The sequence below is a fragment of the Eutrema salsugineum genome, unplaced genomic scaffold (genome assembly GCF_000478725.1).
Source record: "Eutrema salsugineum unplaced genomic scaffold, Eutsalg1_0 scaffold_9, whole genome shotgun sequence".
In the NCBI taxonomy this organism is placed as follows: Eukaryota; Viridiplantae; Streptophyta; class Magnoliopsida; order Brassicales; family Brassicaceae; genus Eutrema; species Eutrema salsugineum.
In genome coordinates, this window is record NW_006256342.1 from 9038230 (window position 1) to 9058330 (window position 20101).

A 20101-nucleotide genomic window follows, 5' to 3' on the forward strand; every position below is an offset into this window, starting at 1 on the left:
TAAAAAGTTGGAACCAAAGATTAACCCCTAGAGGAATTAATCCCTAAAGGATAATATTGGAATTCTGTTTCCGGGAACACTACTCGATCGAATTAAAGAATGATGATCATCAAAACTCCTGAAGAGTTTTTCTCGAGTAGTATAATATAAGGGATTATTCCAGAGGTGATATCTTGAACCGGTAATTGGAGATATGTTTACGGCACATTTTTCCGATTGCCACTTTGATGAAAATGAATTCTCTGCGTTGAGGAGGAGGATCTAGAGAATCACCAAAAGATAGCACAAAAGTGAATATAAACTTTGGCTTATCTCGATCCTTCTACCAATAAACGTGAGGTAGAGTTCATAAAATTATAAATTTGCAAAGTTTGGCAAACTTGTCACTTGATGTGTTCAAAGATATAAGATGGGTGACAAAATCACATATCCCCGCTGCTAATGCTCTATCAAAATAAATGTTTCAGAACAAATTATTGATGAGAATAGAGCAAATGAATTGCGGGTTCAATTAAAGTGCGGGAGGCCGATGGGTTTGTAAGGTAAAATCCCCTCTTAAGTGAAAAGGTTCTAAAAGAACTATATAAAAGGTTACAGAAGAACCGAATAAAGATGTCCTGAAGACATTTGTGAAAAGGTTCCAGAAGAACTGAATAAAGATGTCTTAAAGACATTTGTAAAAAAGTTCTAGAAGAACCATATAGAGAAAAATGTCATGAATACATTTATGAAAAGGTTTTAGAAGAACCATACAAAGATATATGTCCGGAATACATATATTAATGGGTTTTTATAAGAACCATATAAAGAGTTTCGTCTAGAAGACGAGCGTGGCTGTACTCTTTTTCCCTTATCATGGTTTTTGTCTCAATGGATTTTTCCATAAAAAAGTTTTTAACGAGGCAGCAAGGAACACGCAAAATATAAATCTCTAAAGAGGAATAATTCTGAAAGAAGAATTGTGATGATATGCGTAGATGCACTTTTTTCTCTTACCATGGTTTTTATCCCATCGGGTTTTCCATACTGAGGTTTTTAATGAGGCATCAAAGAATACGCCAAAGATAGATATCCAAATAACGTAAAAGTCTAGATTCATCTATCAAAGTGAAAGATTCCACTATCTAAACGTTCGATGGAAAAGAAGAATATATATTTTTCAGGAAAATGTTACTGCATTTTTTTTTATATAATTTTTATCATTGAATATATTGGTGGTGATGGATAATTAAAAGGGAATGTTATAAACTGGATAATTATCCAAATCCGCCGCTATACCTACCAACTCAATTAAGTCGGTTACCAATATTTTATGTATTGTTCTCTTGTATAAAAATCTGACTTACCTTGTAAGATGGACGAGTGAATAAAAAATCATCTCATTTCTCTAGTCTCTCTTACTTCTATTTGTTCATAAATATATTTTCTATATTATATTATAGATAGAGATGTATATACACATAAGTATACACAATAGTATACAACAAATTTGAGTATTTATCAATATATCTACCGTCACATAGTATCAAAATGAATTCTATTAAAAGTACTGAAAAAGCCACATCGGCGTAGGCCCAAGCCCATGGCCACGACCATGTTCTTCTTTTCTTCTTCTTCTTCCCATTTCTGCATTCTGCAATCAGTATCTCTTCAGAATTGAAATGGCTATAGAGTAGTTGTTGACAATTGCTTCTGCAGATGTTCGGACGCTCTTGATTTGTCTTCTAATTCCGTCTCCAGAGTGAAAATCGAACTTCACAGGTAAAACGCTCATCACCTAACAATTCAGCTTTTTTTTCTAGGGTTTTGTTGGTATCTGTGATTTCACTTGTTACTAATTCGTTTCGTTGGCTTTTAGAATCTTAAAGATGTCTTTTTTTTTTCTTTTATCAGGTAGCGATATCTTTTGGGTTGTAAAGATATGGACAGAATCAGTGATTTATCTGATGAATTGCTGATTAAGATATTAACCTCCGTTCCGACAAAACTTGCTGTATCGACTAGCATTTTGTCCAAACGATGGGAGTGTCTTTGGAAGTGGCTGCCTAAACTTGAGTACGATGATACAGATTATTCATTGTCTGAATGTAAGAGGCTGAGGTGTTTTCTTGATAGAAATCTGCCATTACATAGAGCTCTTGTTATAGAAAGCTTCCGTCTCCACTTGAATAATCAGCATTTCAAACGTGAAGGTATCAAACTGTGGCTTCAATTTGCAGTTTCTCGCTGCCTAAGAGAGCTAGAGGTTTCTTATTCTAATCGGAGAAAACGAAATATATCGTTGAGTTGCTTGTATAACTGCAAATCGCTTGTGATCTTGAAACTCAGTGGAGCGATTCTCGTGGACGTTCCTCGGATGGTTTCTCTTCCTTCTCTGAAAACATTGCAACTTCGTGATGTGACATACTCAGACAAAAAATCCCTTCAAAGGTTTCTATCTATTTGCCCTGTTCTTGAAGAGCTATCCGTGGATTTAGGTGATGACGATCAAATGGGAAAGCTCGCTATTAGCATCCGGTCTTTGCAGAGTTTAACACTCAGTGTAGCTTATGATTGTGAAGTAGATGAGCTTGTGATAGATACTCCTTCTTTGAAGTATTTCAAACTCGTGGATCGGTTTGATGATGGTCGCACCTTATTGGTTGGTAATATGCCTGAGCTCAGGGAGGCACATATAGATGTTGATTACTTTGATAATCATAATCTTATCGGATCAATCACATGGGTCAAGCGTCTTACAATATCTGCAAATGTAAGCAGTTTCTATCTATCAACTGCATTTCTTCGATCTCACTTTATATAGATATGTATTCATGTGTTAATACTTTTTTTTCATCTTTAATTTGCAGCCTTATTATGCTTACGCTTTTGTCTTCAACCAACTTGAGCATTTGAAGCTATTCATAGAGAAATCTTATTCGTTGGATCTCCTTGTCCGGTTGCTCAAAGAATCTCCTAACTTGCAAGTACTAGACCTCTACAATATGGAAGTAAGTGTTCCTTGACAAACTATTATTTTTTGTCCATTTCACAATATGGTTTAATCTCATTTATTCTGCTTAGAAAAAGTATCTTATGTCTGATGACTTGGAAGCGTGGGATCAACCTAGTACTGTTCCTGAATGTATGTTATCAAGTCTACGGATTTTCAGCTGGTCATTATACTTTGGAAGACCAGCAGAGAGAGATCTTGCAGTTTATATCTTGGAAAACGCTCGTCTCTTAAAGACTGCAACTATCTCCTCTAAGAAATGGTTTGTTCCAAAACTTGAGATGATCAAAGAGTTGTCATTATCTTCCCGAGCTTCAACCACATGCCGACTCGAATTTAATTGAGGAGCTAAATCATTAGATGTTTTCATTGATGTAATAGGATTCAGATTCTTTCAAATTTTAATATTGAGGCTTGATGGAGACTCCTTATGTTTTCTTTCCGTTCAATCTGTTTTTATTATTCTTTCTGCCTCTGCCTTTGGTTATTACTAGTCCTCTGAGTAGCTCAGACAAAATTTCAAGTCTCTTTACTCACAAAAAAAAAAAGAAAGTCTATTTACTCTACTGTTAAGGTAACAGAAGAATCTTAGGGGTTTTGTTTAAGATCTTAACGTTTTTGGGGTGTTTAATTGTATGTTCAGATCTTAATTTTTCTTAATCAGTGTTCCTCAATGTTTGTTGATGAGCCTTGTAAGCGTATAAGAGAGAGATCTCGCGACATATATAAATCTTGATAAACTCTCTCTGATTAAAGAGTGCAACAATCTTGATTGGATCAGAGATGGATCCACAATAAAACGCTAAATGTCTTAATATCAAACCCATAAAGAAAAAAATTAAGACTAGTTAGTAATATAAATATAGAGTTAACGTTCTGATCCAACGAAATCTCCATAGATGAAACTTTTTTTTGTGGGAGTCCAATCATGGGTTTTATAGATTGCATGTTCCAAACAAACCATGCAGAAATGTTCACTAGAAAAGATCATCAAAATGACTTAAAACCAAAAACCCTAAATATTAGTCATTGTGCTTTTAGGTGGGACGTGTCTCAATGAAAAAAGTATTTGATATTATTGCACTATCTTGCTCATTACCTATCCCCTTCTTTAATGTTTTTTTTAGAGTTTGTGTGAAGTTTTATCTCAGGATAGTCCAGTTAATCTAATATATAAGCTATAAAATAAAAGTCACGGATGAATTAAAATTGTTAAAAAAAATTTTTACATAATCTGAATTTTTTTTGCTCGAACATAATCTGAAATTTCAAATTCAAAACTAAACAAAACACTGCAGAAGACTTAAAAAAAAAAAACAACTCTGTAATGAAATCGAATAATTATAGGTCATCATCAATTACAAATGAAGCTGTGCGACCTAAGACTTAGCCCAAAATGTTTATATCTGCAAATTCCACTATTCTACTTTTGGCTAAAACAATTCCACTTATCCATAAATTGATAATAGATTACAAGAATTTTAAGAATCGGAATAGTCAGCGGCGGAGGTAGCAGAGGAAGAGTGGGGTCCAGTGCCTCCTAGTTTATATTTTTTTAAATATTTAAGCAAATTTAATTAAAAAAATTATTTTAATGGAAAAAAGTGGTAAAAAAAGTTTTTTGCTCCAACTAATTTTTATTCTAGATTTGTCATTGGAAATATGAGTATGAATAATTATAACAAATGACCATCCCGACAAGACTATTTGCAAAAATGATCAAGAGCAGCAGACGACACTGTTCAATTTTTTTAAATACCCTTTAGCCCCTACTCATCTATGCGACTACCTACACTATAGAGGAAATTTTGTCAGATTCCCCAAAAATAAAATATTGATTATAATCTAGACTTTGTCCCTACGTGGCATTAATTTGGGAAATTATTCAATTGTAACACCTTTTCAAACCAAAAATTCATCTGGTGTTTATCTTTCTGGCAACAGAACCGACGTTTACAAAAGACATCATTTCACATATTTTTTATCGGCTCTGGAGACTGTACAAATTTCGAAATCGGGTGAGTGCTCCTTTAACCAAGATGGAACCATTGCTGCCGAAGAGAATATCGCCGCTAGCGAAGAACCAGGCGGCAAGAGAGTTAATTGCTATCACCAGTATGATAAGTGTGCATCTATCTGAATTGGTTGCACACTGGTATAGTCACCTGATTTCTCCATCATTGATCAAATTAAATTTCTTTTCTGGTTTTTTTTTAAGGAAAAACAACTTCGTATTCAACTGTTAGAACGATGATGATCCTATTAGATTGATGCTAACGTATATAATAGTGTGTATTTATCTGAATTACTTTTATAATTTTATTGTTAGACTGCTAACAATATATATAGAGTGTTATATATATTTGTAGCGTACTAACTACAAAAATAACATCTATAACAATCTAGATAATTTATTATTGTTATCAATCTAACATATTTTTTACCATGTTAACTATAAGGTTAGACATTAATTTATATGTTACGTGCTAAATATATCAATAACATCTTTAATCATTTATATAACTCATTCTTGTTAGCAATTTAACATATTTTTTATCTAGTAAATTATAATGTTGGACGTTAATTTATATGTAACATGCTGAGTATATCAATAATATCTTTAATCATCTATATAACTCATTATTGTTATCAATCTAACATTATTTTTATCGTGTATATAATAATTGTTAATCTATATCAAAATATGTAACTTGTTATTATAATGTATATGATACGTCTAGGAAAAAAAATTTGTGTGGCTGTAATTTCTTGCATAAAGATATTGCCTACTCTACTTATATTTTAGTTCCCTATAGATTGTACCATACTGTCAGAACCTGCTGTTCATGTTAAGCTTCGGTAAAATATCTGGGGGTAAGATTGTCATTACTGATGACCATGAACACAGTGATAACAATTTTTGGTGGACCCTTGGTCATGCAGCTAATTTCGTTCCCTATTTGGTATATTCACCTAATTCACTCGAATTAACAAGAGTACAAAAAAATTTTAATAAAAAAATGTTAGTAATTTGAACTTTTATTTATTTATTTTTAAATCAAAAAGAAAAAAAAATGCTTGCTGAAAAGTAAATTTGAGTATTTATCAATATCTACCGTCGGATAGTATCAAAATGAATTGGGCTATTAGTACTGAAAAGGCCAGATTGGCGTAGAGCCAGGCCCAAGCCCATGGCCACCACCTGAGACCATGTTCGTCTTTTCTTCTTCCCATTTCTGCAGTCTACTATCAGTATCTATTCAGAATTGAAATGGCTATAGAGTAGTTGTTGACATTTGCTTCGACAGATGTTCGGACGCTTTTGAATTGTCTTCTGATTCCGGTTCCAGAGTGAAAATCGAACTCTACAGGTAAAATTCTCATTACCTAACAATCCAGCTTTTTTTCTAGGGTTTTGCTGTCACGTTCCTCTTTGGTGTCTGTGTTTTCACTTGTTAATAATTCGTTTGGTTGGCTTTTAGGATCTGAAAGATGTCTTTTTTTCTTTCTTTTATCAGGTAGCGATATCTTTTGGGTTGTAAAGATATGGACAGAATCAGTGATTTATCTGATGAATTGCTGATTAAGATATTAACCTCTGTTCCGACAAAACTTGCTGTATCAACTAGTATTTTGTCCAAACGATGGGAGTGTCTTTGGAAGTGGCTGCCTAAACTTGAGTACGATGATACAGATTATTCAGTGTCTGAATGTAAGATGTTAAGGTGTTTTCTCGACAGAAATCTGCCATTACATAGAGCTCTTATTATAGAAAGCTTCCGTCTCCACTTGAAAAGTCAGCGTTTCAAACCCGCAGATATCAAACTGTGGCTTCTATTTGCTGTTTCTCGCTGCCCACGTGAGCTCGAGGTTTCTTATTCGAGAAAACGAACTGTATCGTCGAGTAGCTTGTATACCTGCAAAGCGCTTGTGATCTTGAAACTCAGTGGAGCGATTCTCGTGGACGTTCCTCGGATGGTTTCTCTTCCTTCTCTGAAGACATTGCAACTTCGTGATGTGACATACTCGGATAAAGAATCCCTTCAACGGCTTCTAGCTATTTGCCCTGTTCTTGAAGAGCTATCCGTGGATTTAGGTGATGGCGGCAAAATGGAAAAGCTCACTGTTAGCGTCCCGTCTTTGCAGAGTTTAACATTCAATGTACCTCATGATTGTGGAGTAGATGAGCTTGTGATAGATACTCCTTCTTTGAAGTATATCAAACTTGAGGATCGGAAAGGTCTCATCTATTTGGTTGCTAACATGCCTGAGCTGAGGGAGGCATATATTGATGTTAAATTGTATGGAATCAGTAATCTTATGGGATCAATCACATCTGTCAAGCGTCTTACAACATGTTTCATGGTAATCTGTTTCTATCTGTCAACTGCATGTCTTCGGTCTCACTTATATATATATAATATATTCCTTTGTTGATACTTTTTTCATCTTTAATTTGAAGGTTTTTGTCAACGGTTTTGTCTTCAACCAACTTGAACATCTGAAGATATGTCAATGCCATATGCATACGTCGAATCTCCTTGTCTGGTTGCTCAAGGTTTCTCCTAACTTACAAGTACTAGACCTCTACGTAATGAAAGTAAGTTTCCTTGACAAACTATTACCTTTTGTCGATTGCACAATATGGTTTAATCTAATTAGTTCTTCTTGAAATAAGGATCATCACTATGAAAAAAGTTATAGGTGGTGTCCACTTAGTGCTGTTCCTCCTGAATGTATGCTATCGAGTCTGCGAATTTTCAACTGGTCAGTATACTTTGGAAGACCAGCAGAGAGAGATTTTGCGGTTTATATCTTGGAAAACGCTCGTCTCTTAGAGACTGCAACTATCTCCTGTAAGGACTGGTATGTTCCAAAACTCGAGATGATCAAGGAGTTGTCATCATCTTCCCGAGCTTCAACCACATGCCGACTCGTATTTGATTGAGGAACTAGCTCATTAGATGGTTGATGTAATAGGATTCTGAAATTGGTGTTGCAATCAACATTGTAGCTGATCGTAGCTAAAAGACTGTCCGATTTTTGTGCATTGTGTGGGAAGTGTCTCAATGAGAAAGTATTTGATATTATTGCACTATCTCTTGCTCATTACCTATGCCCTTCTTTAATGTTTCATTGGAGTTGGTGTGGAGTTTTTATCTCAGGCTAGTCAAGTCTCTAAAAGAGTTCTTTACATAATAAGCTGAAATTTCAATTTCAAAACTAAGCAAAACACTGCAAGGAGACTTCAAACAAACACTGAAATTGAATGTTACAACAAAAAGTTCACCGTTAGAGAAGTTTTATGATGATTCAGTGAAGAGGAGAAGACTCAACACATCTTTCTTAGATATGAACATACTTATATTCCCTACCGATGCAAATTTGCAGCTTCAAGTGATCACCACTCAACATATAAGTTGGAATCAACATGAAGCTCACGTCAGGCTTCTCTAGTTGCTCTTCAACTTTCTGAATCTTCTTCACCATCAATCCAAGCCTTAGCGTGGTATACGAGTTGAGTTTAGCTAGACTACATGAGAAGTTGGGTAATCCCGGAGTCAATGGCGAGATAGAGCTCACGGTCATGTACACACCGTCCGATCCTTTGAAAGCTTGAACCACAATCAAATCACCCTTCTTCTCTTCCTGAAAAACAGTCGTCTTCTGCTTACGGAGGTTCATGCTAAAGATCTGAGGACTATCCAGCACAAACGGGATGAAGTTATCCGAGTCCCAAGAGTGTACAGAACGAGTGTGGCTCTCGACATCAGTGTAGGAGCCGATGTAGCTGCAGTTAGGTAAAGGGCAAGAGCACCGGACGAAAATACACACCTTCTCATGCTTTGATTGAGTATCATACGAGGTGGTCTCAGTACACCCGTGTACTGTGTTTCGGCAAGGGACTATGGATGCTTCGAGGACAATCTCCAAGGCTCTGCATCGAATGTCACCGATGTCTAATCTGCAGAACGGGCATTTCTTCCTCAGTTTATGGAGGCATGAAGAACAAGCTAGATGCCCATTAGTACACTGAAAGCAAATGAACAATACACAGAAATGAAACTCAATTAATCCGTAAACAACTCTGTAATCAAAACAAACGACTTAAAATTAAAAAATCACCAATCTTATTGTGACCTAAGAATTAGCCGGAAATGTTCATATCTGCAATAAGAACACTTAAAGCAATCAACACCAAAAAGCTAGCCAGAATCATTCAATTTCTCACTTTCTAGTGAAACTCATTGACCCAGAAAACGATTCTGTAATCCAAATCAAAATTCGAGATTCTTCTCATCAATTAGGCCATCACCAATCCTCCTGTGACCTAAGAATTAGCCGGAAATGTTCATATCTTCAATTCCGCTATTCTAGTTTGGCTAATGCAATTCCAAAATCCATGAATCGATAATACATTACGAGAATTTTGTGAAAATTTGTGAAATCGAAGAGGAACAAGCTAGATGCTCATTAGTACACTGAAAGCAATCAACAACACAGAAATGAAACTCATTGATCCGTAAACAACTCTGTAACCAAAATCAAATGACTTGAAATTCGAGATTCATCTTCATCAAGGTCAATCCTATTGTGACCTAAAAATAAGCAGGAAAATGTTCATATCTGCAATTAGAAAATTGAAAGCAATCAACACCAAAAAGCTAGCTAGAATCATTCAATTTCTCCACTTTCTAGTGAAACTCATTGACCCAGAAAACAATTATGTACCAAATCAAAATTCGAGATTCATCTTCATCAATTAGGTCATTACCAATTACAAATGAGGCCCTTTTTGCCGGAAATGTTCATATCTGCAATTCCACTATTCTACTTTTGGCTAATGCAATTCGACTGTCAATGAATTGATCCTACATTACGAGAATTTCGTGAAATCGAATAAGGAGGGTAAAAACCTGATAGATTGGTCTCTTGAGTGGCTCGTTGCAAGTGGGACAATCGAGAACATCGGAACTTTTCAGCTTTATGGATTGTTGTTGCGGCGATGAAGAAGAACTCGGGCTGCAACTGCTTACAGATCTTGCAGGTTGTGCCTCCGTTACACCAACTGCGATTCCGATCACTGTTTCTTCTCCTCGTACCGCTTCCTCCTCGGCGACGCTTGCGGCTTCCGAATCGTCGCTGTCGTCGCCTTCGTCGTCTTCTTCCTCGTCGACACTTGCGGCGGTGTAATCCTCGTCGTCTTCTGATGATTCGTCGTCTTCAACGACAGGAGGGAATCTTTGCCTCTTCGGGGAACGAGGGTCGGTGGGTCTCGGCGGAATCGACATCTCGAAAATCGTCTCCGATGGCTGAATCTTGTGAGTGTATGATTCACTGACTGTGGAGACAACCCTAAGCGAGTAGAAATGAAAAAAAAATGAAGTTGCAAAACGACGTCGCGTTAATAACAATTTTTTTTTTTGGGGAGGGGGGGGGTTTAAGATGTTAAGTTAGTGTTAATAACATTTGATTTCGTTTTTTTTTTTTTGGTAAAACACTTGTTTTCGTTTTAACAAAGGAAGAAAAAATTTACGGTGTGTTGGAAATAAAGTTGTGTTCTTATTGATCACTAACACTCTTTGCAAGTTTATGTTTACTAATCCTTTCTCAAGATTATCAAATTGAGTGAAGTTTGCACTTTCACAATATTTCACTACACTTTAAGAAAAACATGATTAATGGTTTGTTCTGAAATGCAACAACATCGACAAATTGGAAACATTGATACACGAACCTGTCAATTTTTTTTTTTTGGTAAGAAGATAATTTCATCATCAATAATAAATTAAAAAATTATAATCGTTAACCGTGTTAGTCAAAATATGTATGCGTTGACTTTTAGTCAACCTTCCCTCACACACATTTTCCTGATTTTAGGCGATTTAAAGGTTTGCTTTAGAAAAATAATTACGTTTAACGTTTAAGGTAAGAACCTAAAAATATCTAGATTTTAATTGGAAACGAATCAATCAATATATTGAAAATCCCTCATTTTTTTTTTTTTTTGCTTTCTAAAAATTTGCTCTCTCTCTCAACCTGATTGGTAGCTACAAATTCAACAAACAAAACTATATCTTTTGCTTTAAAATGACTCCCAAAATCTATCTGAGAAATGGTACATAACACAAGAAACCTCATATTATAGTTGCAAACCACATTTAGCATAAAGAATCATGACAGTAAACGCTGCAACAAACAGCTCTATTCGCTAGAGACTGAACCATTCTGTATCATGGAGAGCTCGTTTGGTAAGTTCTTGTTATCCTTCTTGGTTCCTTCAACTTTCCAAAGATCCCAAACTTTGGTTTTAGGTGGAGGAGTACCATCACCAATCGGTGCGACTAAACCCGGTTTGCCATCATCGATTACAGCGTCTACCAAACCATACTCTTTCGCTTCCCATGGATTCAAGAAATTATCACGGTCTGTGTCACCTTCGATCTGTGGAAACATAGCATAAAAAACTATTGTAAAGAAAGTGATCATGCAGAAAACCGATGTGATTTCAGATATGCAAGTAAGTACCTGTGATTCAGGCTTCCCGGTGATTCTTGAAAAGATCTTGTTTAGTTTAATCTTGTGGTACATCATTTCTCTTATGCGTATACCCATTTCCGTTGCCTGAAAGTGAACCTTTTAAGGTTCTGTGATACAAAAACGAAGAACGAGAAGCATAAAAAACAGATCCAAGTAACCATACTTTGCCTCCAGCAGTACCAAGTGGCTGATGGATCATGACTTTAGAGTTAGGCATGCAATAACGTTTCCCTTTTGAACCAGAAGCAAGAAGAAACGCACCCATTGATGCAGCTAGACCTAAACAAACAGTTGATACATCCGCCTTGCATTGTTTCATTGCATCATATATTCCCATCCCTAATGCCAAAACATTTCAAAAACCGAAAAAAATCGACATTTGCACAATAGAAACGAGGAAGAATCGAACATACCAGCAGTAATAGAACCACCAGGTGAATTGATAAAGAGTGTGATGTCTCTCTCTGAGTCCTCAGCATCTAGTAACAAGAGCTGGCTTATGACCAAATCTGCTGTCATATCATCGACCTGGAGAAATATCAAAATTCAAGAATAAGCTTTGAGTCACGGTAGAACAAGAACACAGCTTTATCTCCACAACTCTCGTCTCTCTAAGTTTCATCAAACCATTTATCGAGTTGATTAAGTTCCCGAGCTAGAAACAGCCTAAACCTACATCAAATGCTTTCTAATAATCACTCTAATAACCACAAAACAATCTTTTTGTGTTAAGAATCAAGAAATCTGATACAACTTGTGTAATTCAAGAAAGCTTGAGTCACGGTAGAACAAGAACACAGCTTTATCTCCACAACTCTCGTCTCTCTAAGTCTCTTTTTATCGAGTTGATTAAGTTCCCGTGATAGAAACAGCCTAAACCTACATCAAATGATTTCTAATAACCATTCTGATCAACCAAAACAATCTTTTTTTTTTTTTGCTTTAAGAATCAAGAAATAAAGCTTGAGTCGCGGTAGAACAAGAACACAGTTTTATATCCGCAACTTCTCCTCTCTCTCTCTAAGTCTCATCAAACAATTTATTGAGTTGATCAAGTTCCTGTGCATTCTACTGACACAGCATGTTGAGGAAATACTACAAACAGCTTAAACTATATCAAATGCTCCAATAAACCATTCTAATCAATACAAAACAGTCTTATCTTCTTGCTTTAAGAATCAAGAACTCTGAAGTTGTTAAGTACACAATAAAAAAAGTACAAACCTTAACAAAATCAGAGAGCCAAAGAATCGTTATACCACCAAATCGATTATCTATGCAGAACAATTCCAGAAATACAAAATTTGGCATAAAAAATTCGGGAAACTTGGGAAAAAAACCTGAGAGCCCAGAAAGACGATTCTCTGACGGAGCAGCATGTTTGTGGTGTCGAGTTCCTCGAAGCTGGGGAGACGAGAAGGCGATTGAGCAAGGGAATCAACGGAGAAGCTAGACACATCCCAGTTACTAGATAAGGTTTGTCTGGGTCCAGACAAGTTAATCGAAGACCTAACGCAAATGGGTTTCGCTCTTTTAGGGATTCTCTGGTGACGGTTTGGGAAATTGAGTTTTTTTCCTGAGAGAATCGGATTGAAAAGGAAAACAGGGTTTGAGGTTGAAGACGACGCGAGATTCAAACTCATCTCCATTGTTCTTGGTTTCTGAAGCTTTTTTTTTTTTTGAGTCTTCTCTCCAAGAAATAGGATGAAGCAAAATGATGGGGCTGTTACTGGAGGTTGTTTCCTTTAGAACTAAAACGCTGCCGTATCAACTACGAAATGGTGATATTTTTTTGTATCTAACGTGTATGATTCTTCGACTCTCTTATTGATTTACAAGTTTCTATCTTAAACATCACACTCAAGAGAGTCTAACTTTGTCATATGTAGATATTCCGTTTCAAAAAAATTTGGAGGATTTGCTCTTCTCCCACTTGTTTTAATTGACTACCTGATTGTTACTGTTCGAATGGTTTGGGTTTAACTAATGTTTCGTCAATGAAAATAGGATCTGATTAGTATCTAGGTTTGGAGACGAACCGATACACTACCAATTATTAATGAAACAAATGGTTAAAATGAGAGGTTGAACAAAACGTTCGATATGGTTCATTTGAACATCATGGATGTTTGCAAACCGTCTACTCCAACCACTAATCTAAACTAATATGTAAACAACTTAATTCGATTTTTGCTTGAGTTCGTCTTCGATTTAGAGCAACTTCATTACATTCTTTTTCGATTTAGATTTTCAAAATATAGAACAAACCATAAGATTTGGTTCAGTGTTTGAGTTCAGTTTTGAGTCAGATCAGTTTATCCAATCTACCTCACATTCTTAAATCTAAGAAAATAGACAACACTGATAAATGACCAAACCATCAGTTTTTGAGAGACCAAAAGTTTCTGACAATAAATTTAGAGGTTATTTAAGAGCTACCAAAAGCACATGGACAGTCTTGATACCAGAAAAAAAAAAAAGAGATGAGAATTAAAAAAAAAGTTTAGGCATTATGTTATGCAAATATCTCCCCACCCCTCCCAAAAGGAAAAAAAACCCCAAACTGCTCTCATTTCCTTAGAAAAGCAACAGTTGCCACACGCGATCCTACAGAACCACCAAACATGAAGGTCGGGTATGTCCTAACATGGCTGAGATACTCAAACGGAGGATGATCGATTCTGTTTGCAGCTTCAGAGCCAGAGTTAAGCACATTGGTCGCATCATCTCCATCTCTAGATAAGTTGGATTTTCTGATGTTGAAATTCTCCACTTCTTCCAAGAGTTCGTCTTTTGTGTTGTTACACGATGTGATAACCTATTCAAGAGAAAGCAGAAAACACAAACTGAGTTTAGCATAGAGGTAGGTTTGCTTATTAGAGGAACTGTTCTATCGCAAGCGGACCAGGAAATTTAACGTATATTTTTTCAAGAATCGAGAAGCTTTTTTACCAATATTCCACCAGGAGCAACCAGCTTGGACACTGAATCCCAGTACATGACTCTGAAACAGACAAATGAGAGTATAGACGAAAATATGTGAGTGGTCGGTAAAAGCAAATGATGTAATTTCTTATAAAGGATATCATTAATCTAAGGAGGTACCTTTTGACAGGGCCATCAGGATGCAAACCAATAGCATCTAAAGTTCCTTTGTCCATTACCAGCTTGAACTGCCGTTCCAGTTTTGTATCCAGGATATCATCAACCTACAAGAGCAAACCGTTAGTTACACAACGTAAAACACTCTTAAAACTTTGATGCTCATTGGAGTAAGTAAGCACAAGTAGTTGGTTCATGGAGAAGATTTTGAGTTCTGTACTACTAGATTTTAATGTACGTAACTAACATACCCCCATTGCTTGATCAAGGTCAGTTACCATTTTTCATGAAAGGAAATATATACACAGGAAAAGACTCTGTTCTCATAATAGCATTTGAAATTTTATGGAAGAAGAATGCTTGTCATGGGTTGTGCAAATCTTTTCGGTATTTAAGCTAAATAAAGTCATACCATGAAACAGATATTTGGATACCCATCACGTTGGGAGAGATGCTGAGCTAGTTCTACAGCTCCTTCACTATAATCAGTCCCGGTTAAATCAGAGAACCTGAGCCAGAAAAGTGCAACGATGAGATTAATAATGAAAAGAAAAGAGTTATCTAAATATAAGACTCTGAGGGGACATGCGCCGGTGTATAAACGTTATGTTCAAGTAAAAATCATCAATGCTAAAGCTAAAATCCAATATCACATTCACGATACTTAGGGCTTCCATTACATTAACTAAACAAGCTCGAGGGTAAAACGTCTGAGGTATACAGATATTAGTAACATTTCTGTTTCATAAGGAGACAAGGCCATTTACTATTCTCAATATACTTCATTCGTATACTATCTTCTATGGCACCTCTCTATATTTTGAAAAACACTGGTTACTTTCAATGTGAATGCGAAACAGCTTCAGAACCTAAAATCGTATAAGTTTACTGTGGCCGTAAATACTTATATCCCCGAAAGGCCAGTGATATACGGCCACCATCTAAGCATCCTTGTAGAACTTTAAAGTTCATTTACTATGCTACTATATTATAAAATAACCACATGCCAACATGAATTGTGTGCTAGCGTGAAATAAGAGAGCCAATAGAAGATATTAATGATAGCCAGTTCTCAGACTTGCTAGTGGGAATCAGCTTATGTAAAATGCCCAATGACATAGTAACGGCACATAGTTAAGCATTTAAAGGCCAGAGCATAAGGAAATGTTTAGACGCTCACCCCTCCTTAGCAAGTTGATGAAGGAGTAAGCCATTTCCGGTACCAAGGTCAAGCACATTCCAGCTAGACAAATACTTGCCAGCATGATCATTCACCTCCGTCTTGACATCGTTGTCAGAAACAGACATCTCTCGTTGAGAAATCTCAATGCACAAGTCTTTTGTCCAAGAAGTAACAATCTCCATGACATCATCTCCAAACCTGAGGAGGAAATGAAAGCAGTTAAAGTCAATTAACTTCCACTAGCTAGCGACCAAGAAAATGAAGGATCTTTACTCTCAAGTTCCATGATCAGAGAGAGATCTATGGTGAGATCAAAAAATGAATGAATGGTTTACCAAACTTCTCCAGCATGACCATGCTCCCTGAAATTTGTGAGCTCATCGGAATAAGCTGCGTCCCAATAGCTTTGAAGACCAAGCATTGACTGTCCTCCATCAGCATCTGGCTCTTCCTTGTCAGAACTGTTGCACAACATTTCAATCATCAATACTCAATAGATTCGTGTTAACTAGTGGAAGTAAACCCTAAGATCTGGCAAAAGTAATTCGACATAGCTCACAATTCCTTATAATTTCCCTAAAATCTACATTTATCCTTCACAAAACCCCTCAAATTTCTTCCCTCTAATCCGTAACTTTCTGCGATTTCATAGAACAAAGAAGAATCGGTGAGAAATTCAGAAACCTATAATCTGAAGAGACGCGGAAGTTGACGGAGGAGAGAGCCTCGGCGGCGTCGGCGTGGCGCTGATCGTCGTCGAGAGTGCTTCCATACTCGCTCTTGATCGACCACGAATCCGCCGCGATAGATCGATCGTCGTCGGAAGCCAAACTATCCGTCGTCGTCGCCGCCGCTGCTGCTGCTCTGGCTTGTTGCTGAGGAGTTGTCTCCGGTTCTTCCGGTTGCAATCTGATTCCCGCCATGAGATTCAACGCCAGGAAAAGGGGGAAAAAGTACGGTTGCTTTTTTGACGGAGTCCGATAAAAGAGACGATGAAGTTGAAACCCCTACTTTGGTGGGTGTATATATATATTTTCTTCACTTTGTTTATTGCTTAAAACCATCAATATTCATACATTTGCATATGAAAATTTGACTAAAATCAGTTATTTTTGTTTTTGATTATTGATTTTAACGGAAACTCTATTAATGTTATAGATTTGTATTGTGTTCTAAACTTGGGAAAATATCATTTCTAGGAACTTTTATATGCATATTTTAAATTTTTTAAAAACATGTTTGCGCGCGTAATATTTTATAAGACAAAATTACTGTTTGAATTCTTTTTTATAATAATATTTATTCAAATTTGAGCTATTTTTAAATATTTTTATTTATTAATTTTTAAAATATTTTATATAGACAATAAGCAATATATGAAACTGATCAATTTATGGACGATATAAAAAACCAAATTACATGTATTTTATTTTGCTAAATTTTATCCGATAACATTATATTCATAACTTTTCTTTTTCGTATTTGTCTTACATGTGATCTTTATATTTATTTGATGAAACACTAAATTGATAGAGATCACTGACAAAAATTAAATGAATTCTATGCTACTTATACGGTTACTATAAATTTGAATCTTACATTTACAAAGGAACCATGGTTTAAATATTAGAGTTTGTTGCTATCGAGGGTATGCTACATATTTGAAAATGAAGAGATCAATAAAAAAATATTATCATATTTTAACTTGAGGGGTATGTTATGAAATGGTAACCAAATCTCTAGCTCGTAGCTCTGTCTACCTCATAAGTGGTAAATGATGTTGATATGCTTTGAATCCTGGAGCGTAAAAGCTTTCTGGCGTTGATGCGTGCAGGCTGCACGATCAATCATGCAGCATGCGTGATCAAGCATGCAGGTTACTTGCAACATGTTTAAGTTTACATACTGCGTCTTGAGGTTGTGTATGTATGTCTGCATGCTGCATGCTGAAGCTGATGTTGAGATCTACATGTAAGTGTAAGCTGATGTTGAAGACTACAGCCTGCGCGAGCAATGTAGAAGTGTGCGTGCATTTGGGCCGTTTTCTGCATGAAGGTTCTGACATGGGCCTAAGTGAATGAGCCCAATTGCGGTTAGGTTTAATTAGGGTTTATGCTATAAATAAGCATGTTAACCTAATCTCTGATGTATTCTGAACTTTCTGTCTCCGTAATAAAATTAGTCTCTTTTGCCTGTGGGCGTAGCCAACACATCGTTGGTGAACCACGTTAATTCTGTGTGCAATCTTTACGTTTACTGTTTTCTTCTTGCATCCGTTACAACAAACTGGTATCAGAGCTCCAGGTTGTGGGAGTTTTCCGTGTCTGGTGAGAAGATGTCTGAAATAAACGTGAAGATCGACAAGTTCACAGGGAGAAACAGTTTCAGCCTCTGGCAAATCAAGATGTAAGCGTTGCTGAAGCGACAAGGTTTATGGGCGCCGCTAGTTAAAAATAACAAGGGTGATGCTGCTGAGATGGTAAGTCTGGAAGAGAAAGCACACGCATCAAACTTGTTGTGTCTTGCAGATGATAGCATCGTCAAGGTTGCAAGTGAAACGACTGCGGCTGGATTATGGGCTAAGTTAGAGATGTTGTATATGACAAAGTCTCTAACGAACAAGCTGCTTCTGAAACAACGTCTTTTCGGGCTAAGAATGCAGGAAGGTACGCAACTCAGAGATCATTTAGATCAGCTAAACATGTTACAACTAGAACTACGTAGTATCGATGTTAAGGTGGAGGATGAGGATGCTGTGCTGCTTTTGTTGGTATCACTACCGCTATCATACGAGAACTTTGTGCAATCATTTATAGTCGGTAAAGATACTGTATCTCTGGAAGAGGTCCGATCATCCCTTCATAGTAGAGAGCTGCGACATCAGGCATCTGGTACAGTTGCAGATAATCAAGCTTCCGGTCTGCTTGTTAGTGGTGGAAATAGCAGGCAGAAGAATGTAAGGAGAACATTCTTGAAAGGTCCTAAACCAGATGATATCTGCAATTACTGTAAGGAAAAGGGGCATTGGAAAACTGATTGTCCTAAGAAGAAGAAGCAATCCACTTCGGCTGCTGTAGCTGACGGTGACACTGAGTCAGAAGGAGACATTGCACTGGCTGCGAAAGAACACACACTTCCATCTGATGTGTGGATCCTAGACACTGGAGCATCCTATCATATGTGTCCAAGGAGAGAGTGGTTTTCCACATACGAGCATGTACATAATGGCAGTATCAAGATGGCTAACAGTTCTGCATGCAAAGTTGTTGGGATTAGATCAATCAACATTAGGACACATGACGGTAGATTCTGTACGCTGACCAATGTGAGACATGCTCCTTCTATGACAAAAAATTTGATATCTCTGAGTCTATTAGACAGCAAGGGTTTCAAATATTCTGGTGGAGATGGCGTGTTGAATGTCTGCAAGGGTTATGACACGATCCTGAAGGGTGTCATACATGGTACCTTGTACATCTTGCAAAGTTCCACGGTTACAGGCTCAGCTAATGTTGCATCTCTGGAGATTCACATGGAAGGTATGACAAAGCTATGGCACATGAGGCTTGGTCACATGAGTGAAAGAGGAATGCAAATTCTGTCAAAGGAAAATCTTCTTGATGGCCATGAAGTCAAGAGTCTGGAGTTTTGTGAACATTGTGTTTATGGAAAGCTTCACCGCAGCAAGTTTCCTAAGGCTATTCATAGAACAAAAGGCACGCTGGATTATATTCACTCAGACTGTTGGGGTCTTTCTCGCGTGGAGTCTTTGGGAGGTCGCAGATATTTTGTATCCATGATTGATGACTACTCAAGAAAAACTTGGGTGTTCATGCTGAAGCACAAAAGTGAAGCTTTCAAGAATTTCAAGCAGTGGAAAGCCTTAGTGAAAAATCAAACAGGGAATTAGGTTAAAAGGTTGCGAACAGATAATGGCTTGGAGTTCTGTTCGTCAGAGTTCAATCAATTTTGCATGGATGAAGGTGTTGCGCGTCATCACACAGTTAGAGATACACCTCAGCAGAATGATGTACCTGAACGGATGAACCAGACATTGCTGGAAAGGGCGAGGTGCATGCTCTCAAATGCTGGCTTAGAAAGGAAAATTTGGGCCGAGGCTGTAAGTACTGCATGCTACTTGATAAATCATGGACCACACAAAGGTATTGAATGCAAAACACCAATTGAGATGTGGACAGGTAAACCTGCTGACTACACTTACCTGAAAGTTTTTGGTTGCACGGTCTATTACCACGTTAGTGAAGGCAAGCTTGAGCCAAGAG

General features: G+C 36.9%; 5 protein-coding genes across 6 annotated transcripts; 2 read left to right on the top strand and 3 right to left on the bottom strand.

Moving 5' to 3' along the window:
- Positions 1-1414: 1414 nt before the first annotated feature.
- On the top strand, positions 1415-3571 carry LOC18008396 (FBD-associated F-box protein At4g10400). The gene is made up of 4 exons (XM_006391346.2): positions 1415-1761; positions 1894-2752; positions 2850-2990; positions 3064-3571. The coding sequence occupies exons 2-4, from the start codon at positions 1922-1924 to the stop codon at positions 3334-3336; spliced, it is 1245 nt and encodes a 414-aa protein (XP_006391408.1). The 5' UTR covers positions 1415-1761; positions 1894-1921; the 3' UTR covers positions 3337-3571.
- A 2675-nt stretch (positions 3572-6246) lies between these two features.
- LOC18007868 (FBD-associated F-box protein At4g10400) lies at positions 6247-8082 on the top strand. The gene is made up of 4 exons (XM_006391347.2): positions 6247-6363; positions 6511-7357; positions 7455-7592; positions 7671-8082. Exons 2-4 carry the CDS (start codon positions 6539-6541, stop codon positions 7938-7940), a joined length of 1227 nt encoding a protein of 408 aa, XP_006391409.1. The 5' UTR covers positions 6247-6363; positions 6511-6538; the 3' UTR covers positions 7941-8082.
- A 105-nt stretch (positions 8083-8187) lies between these two features.
- Positions 8188-10335, bottom strand: LOC18008659 (E3 ubiquitin-protein ligase SINA-like 5). Of its 2 annotated transcripts, none has more exons than XM_006391348.2 (2): positions 9910-10335; positions 8188-9025 (listed from the first exon to the last, which is right to left on the bottom strand). In XM_006391348.2, exons 1-2 carry the CDS (start codon positions 10282-10284, stop codon positions 8339-8341), a joined length of 1062 nt encoding a protein of 353 aa, XP_006391410.1. In that variant the 5' UTR covers positions 10285-10335; the 3' UTR covers positions 8188-8338. The 2 variants fall into 2 exon arrangements, with proteins under 2 accessions (XP_006391410.1, XP_024008071.1); XM_024152303.1 differs by having other exon boundaries at positions 8188-8957; positions 9910-9962.
- Positions 10336-11050: 715 nt separating this feature from the next.
- Positions 11051-13309, bottom strand: LOC18008573 (ATP-dependent Clp protease proteolytic subunit 3, chloroplastic). The gene is made up of 5 exons (XM_006391350.2): positions 12874-13309; positions 11947-12061; positions 11697-11872; positions 11522-11617; positions 11051-11437 (listed from the first exon to the last, which is right to left on the bottom strand). Exons 1-5 carry the CDS (start codon positions 13180-13182, stop codon positions 11198-11200), a joined length of 936 nt encoding a protein of 311 aa, XP_006391412.1. The 5' UTR covers positions 13183-13309; the 3' UTR covers positions 11051-11197.
- Positions 13310-13907: 598 nt separating this feature from the next.
- Positions 13908-16812, bottom strand: LOC18008498 (EEF1A lysine methyltransferase 2). Its single transcript, XM_006391351.2, has 7 exons — positions 16503-16812; positions 16154-16279; positions 15816-16016; positions 15048-15144; positions 14639-14742; positions 14486-14537; positions 13908-14351 (listed from the first exon to the last, which is right to left on the bottom strand). The coding sequence occupies exons 1-7, from the start codon at positions 16739-16741 to the stop codon at positions 14103-14105; spliced, it is 1068 nt and encodes a 355-aa protein (XP_006391413.1). The 5' UTR covers positions 16742-16812; the 3' UTR covers positions 13908-14102.
- Between the last annotated feature and the right edge of the window lie 3289 nt (positions 16813-20101).

What these genes read in the sequence shown, in the direction of transcription:
- LOC18008396 (XM_006391346.2), top strand. Translation starts at nt 1,922, where the DNA reads ATGGACAGAATCAGTGATTTATCTGATGAATTGCTGATTAAGATATTA. An exon ending in GTCTTACAATATCTGCAAAT is followed by an intron (nt 2,753 to 2,849) that starts GTAAGCAGTTTC and finishes TTTAATTTGCAG; the next exon opens with CCTTATTATGCTTACGCTTT. An exon ending in TAGACCTCTACAATATGGAA is followed by an intron (nt 2,991 to 3,063) that starts GTAAGTGTTCCT and finishes TATTCTGCTTAG; the next exon opens with AAAAAGTATCTTATGTCTGA.
- LOC18007868 (XM_006391347.2), top strand. Translation starts at nt 6,539, where the DNA reads ATGGACAGAATCAGTGATTTATCTGATGAATTGCTGATTAAGATATTA. An exon ending in GTCTTACAACATGTTTCATG is followed by an intron (nt 7,358 to 7,454) that starts GTAATCTGTTTC and finishes TTTAATTTGAAG; the next exon opens with GTTTTTGTCAACGGTTTTGT. An exon ending in TAGACCTCTACGTAATGAAA is followed by an intron (nt 7,593 to 7,670) that starts GTAAGTTTCCTT and finishes TCTTGAAATAAG; the next exon opens with GATCATCACTATGAAAAAAG.
- LOC18008659 (XM_006391348.2), bottom strand. Translation starts at nt 10,284, where the DNA reads ATGTCGATTCCGCCGAGACCCACCGACCCTCGTTCCCCGAAGAGGCAA. An exon ending in TCAAGAGACCAATCTATCAG is followed by an intron (nt 9,026 to 9,909) that starts GTTTTTACCCTC and finishes ATTTGCTTTCAG; the next exon opens with TGTACTAATGGGCATCTAGC.
- LOC18008573 (XM_006391350.2), bottom strand. Translation starts at nt 13,182, where the DNA reads ATGGAGATGAGTTTGAATCTCGCGTCGTCTTCAACCTCAAACCCTGTT. An exon ending in TGGTGGTTCTATTACTGCTG is followed by an intron (nt 11,873 to 11,946) that starts GTATGTTCGATT and finishes TTTTGGCATTAG; the next exon opens with GGATGGGAATATATGATGCA. An exon ending in TTGGTACTGCTGGAGGCAAA is followed by an intron (nt 11,618 to 11,696) that starts GTATGGTTACTT and finishes GTTCACTTTCAG; the next exon opens with GCAACGGAAATGGGTATACG.
- LOC18008498 (XM_006391351.2), bottom strand. Translation starts at nt 16,741, where the DNA reads ATGGCGGGAATCAGATTGCAACCGGAAGAACCGGAGACAACTCCTCAG. An exon ending in GGTCATGCTGGAGAAGTTTG is followed by an intron (nt 16,017 to 16,153) that starts GTAAACCATTCA and finishes TTTCCTCCTCAG; the next exon opens with GTTTGGAGATGATGTCATGG. An exon ending in TTGCTCCTGGTGGAATATTG is followed by an intron (nt 14,352 to 14,485) that starts GTAAAAAAGCTT and finishes TCTCTTGAATAG; the next exon opens with GTTATCACATCGTGTAACAA.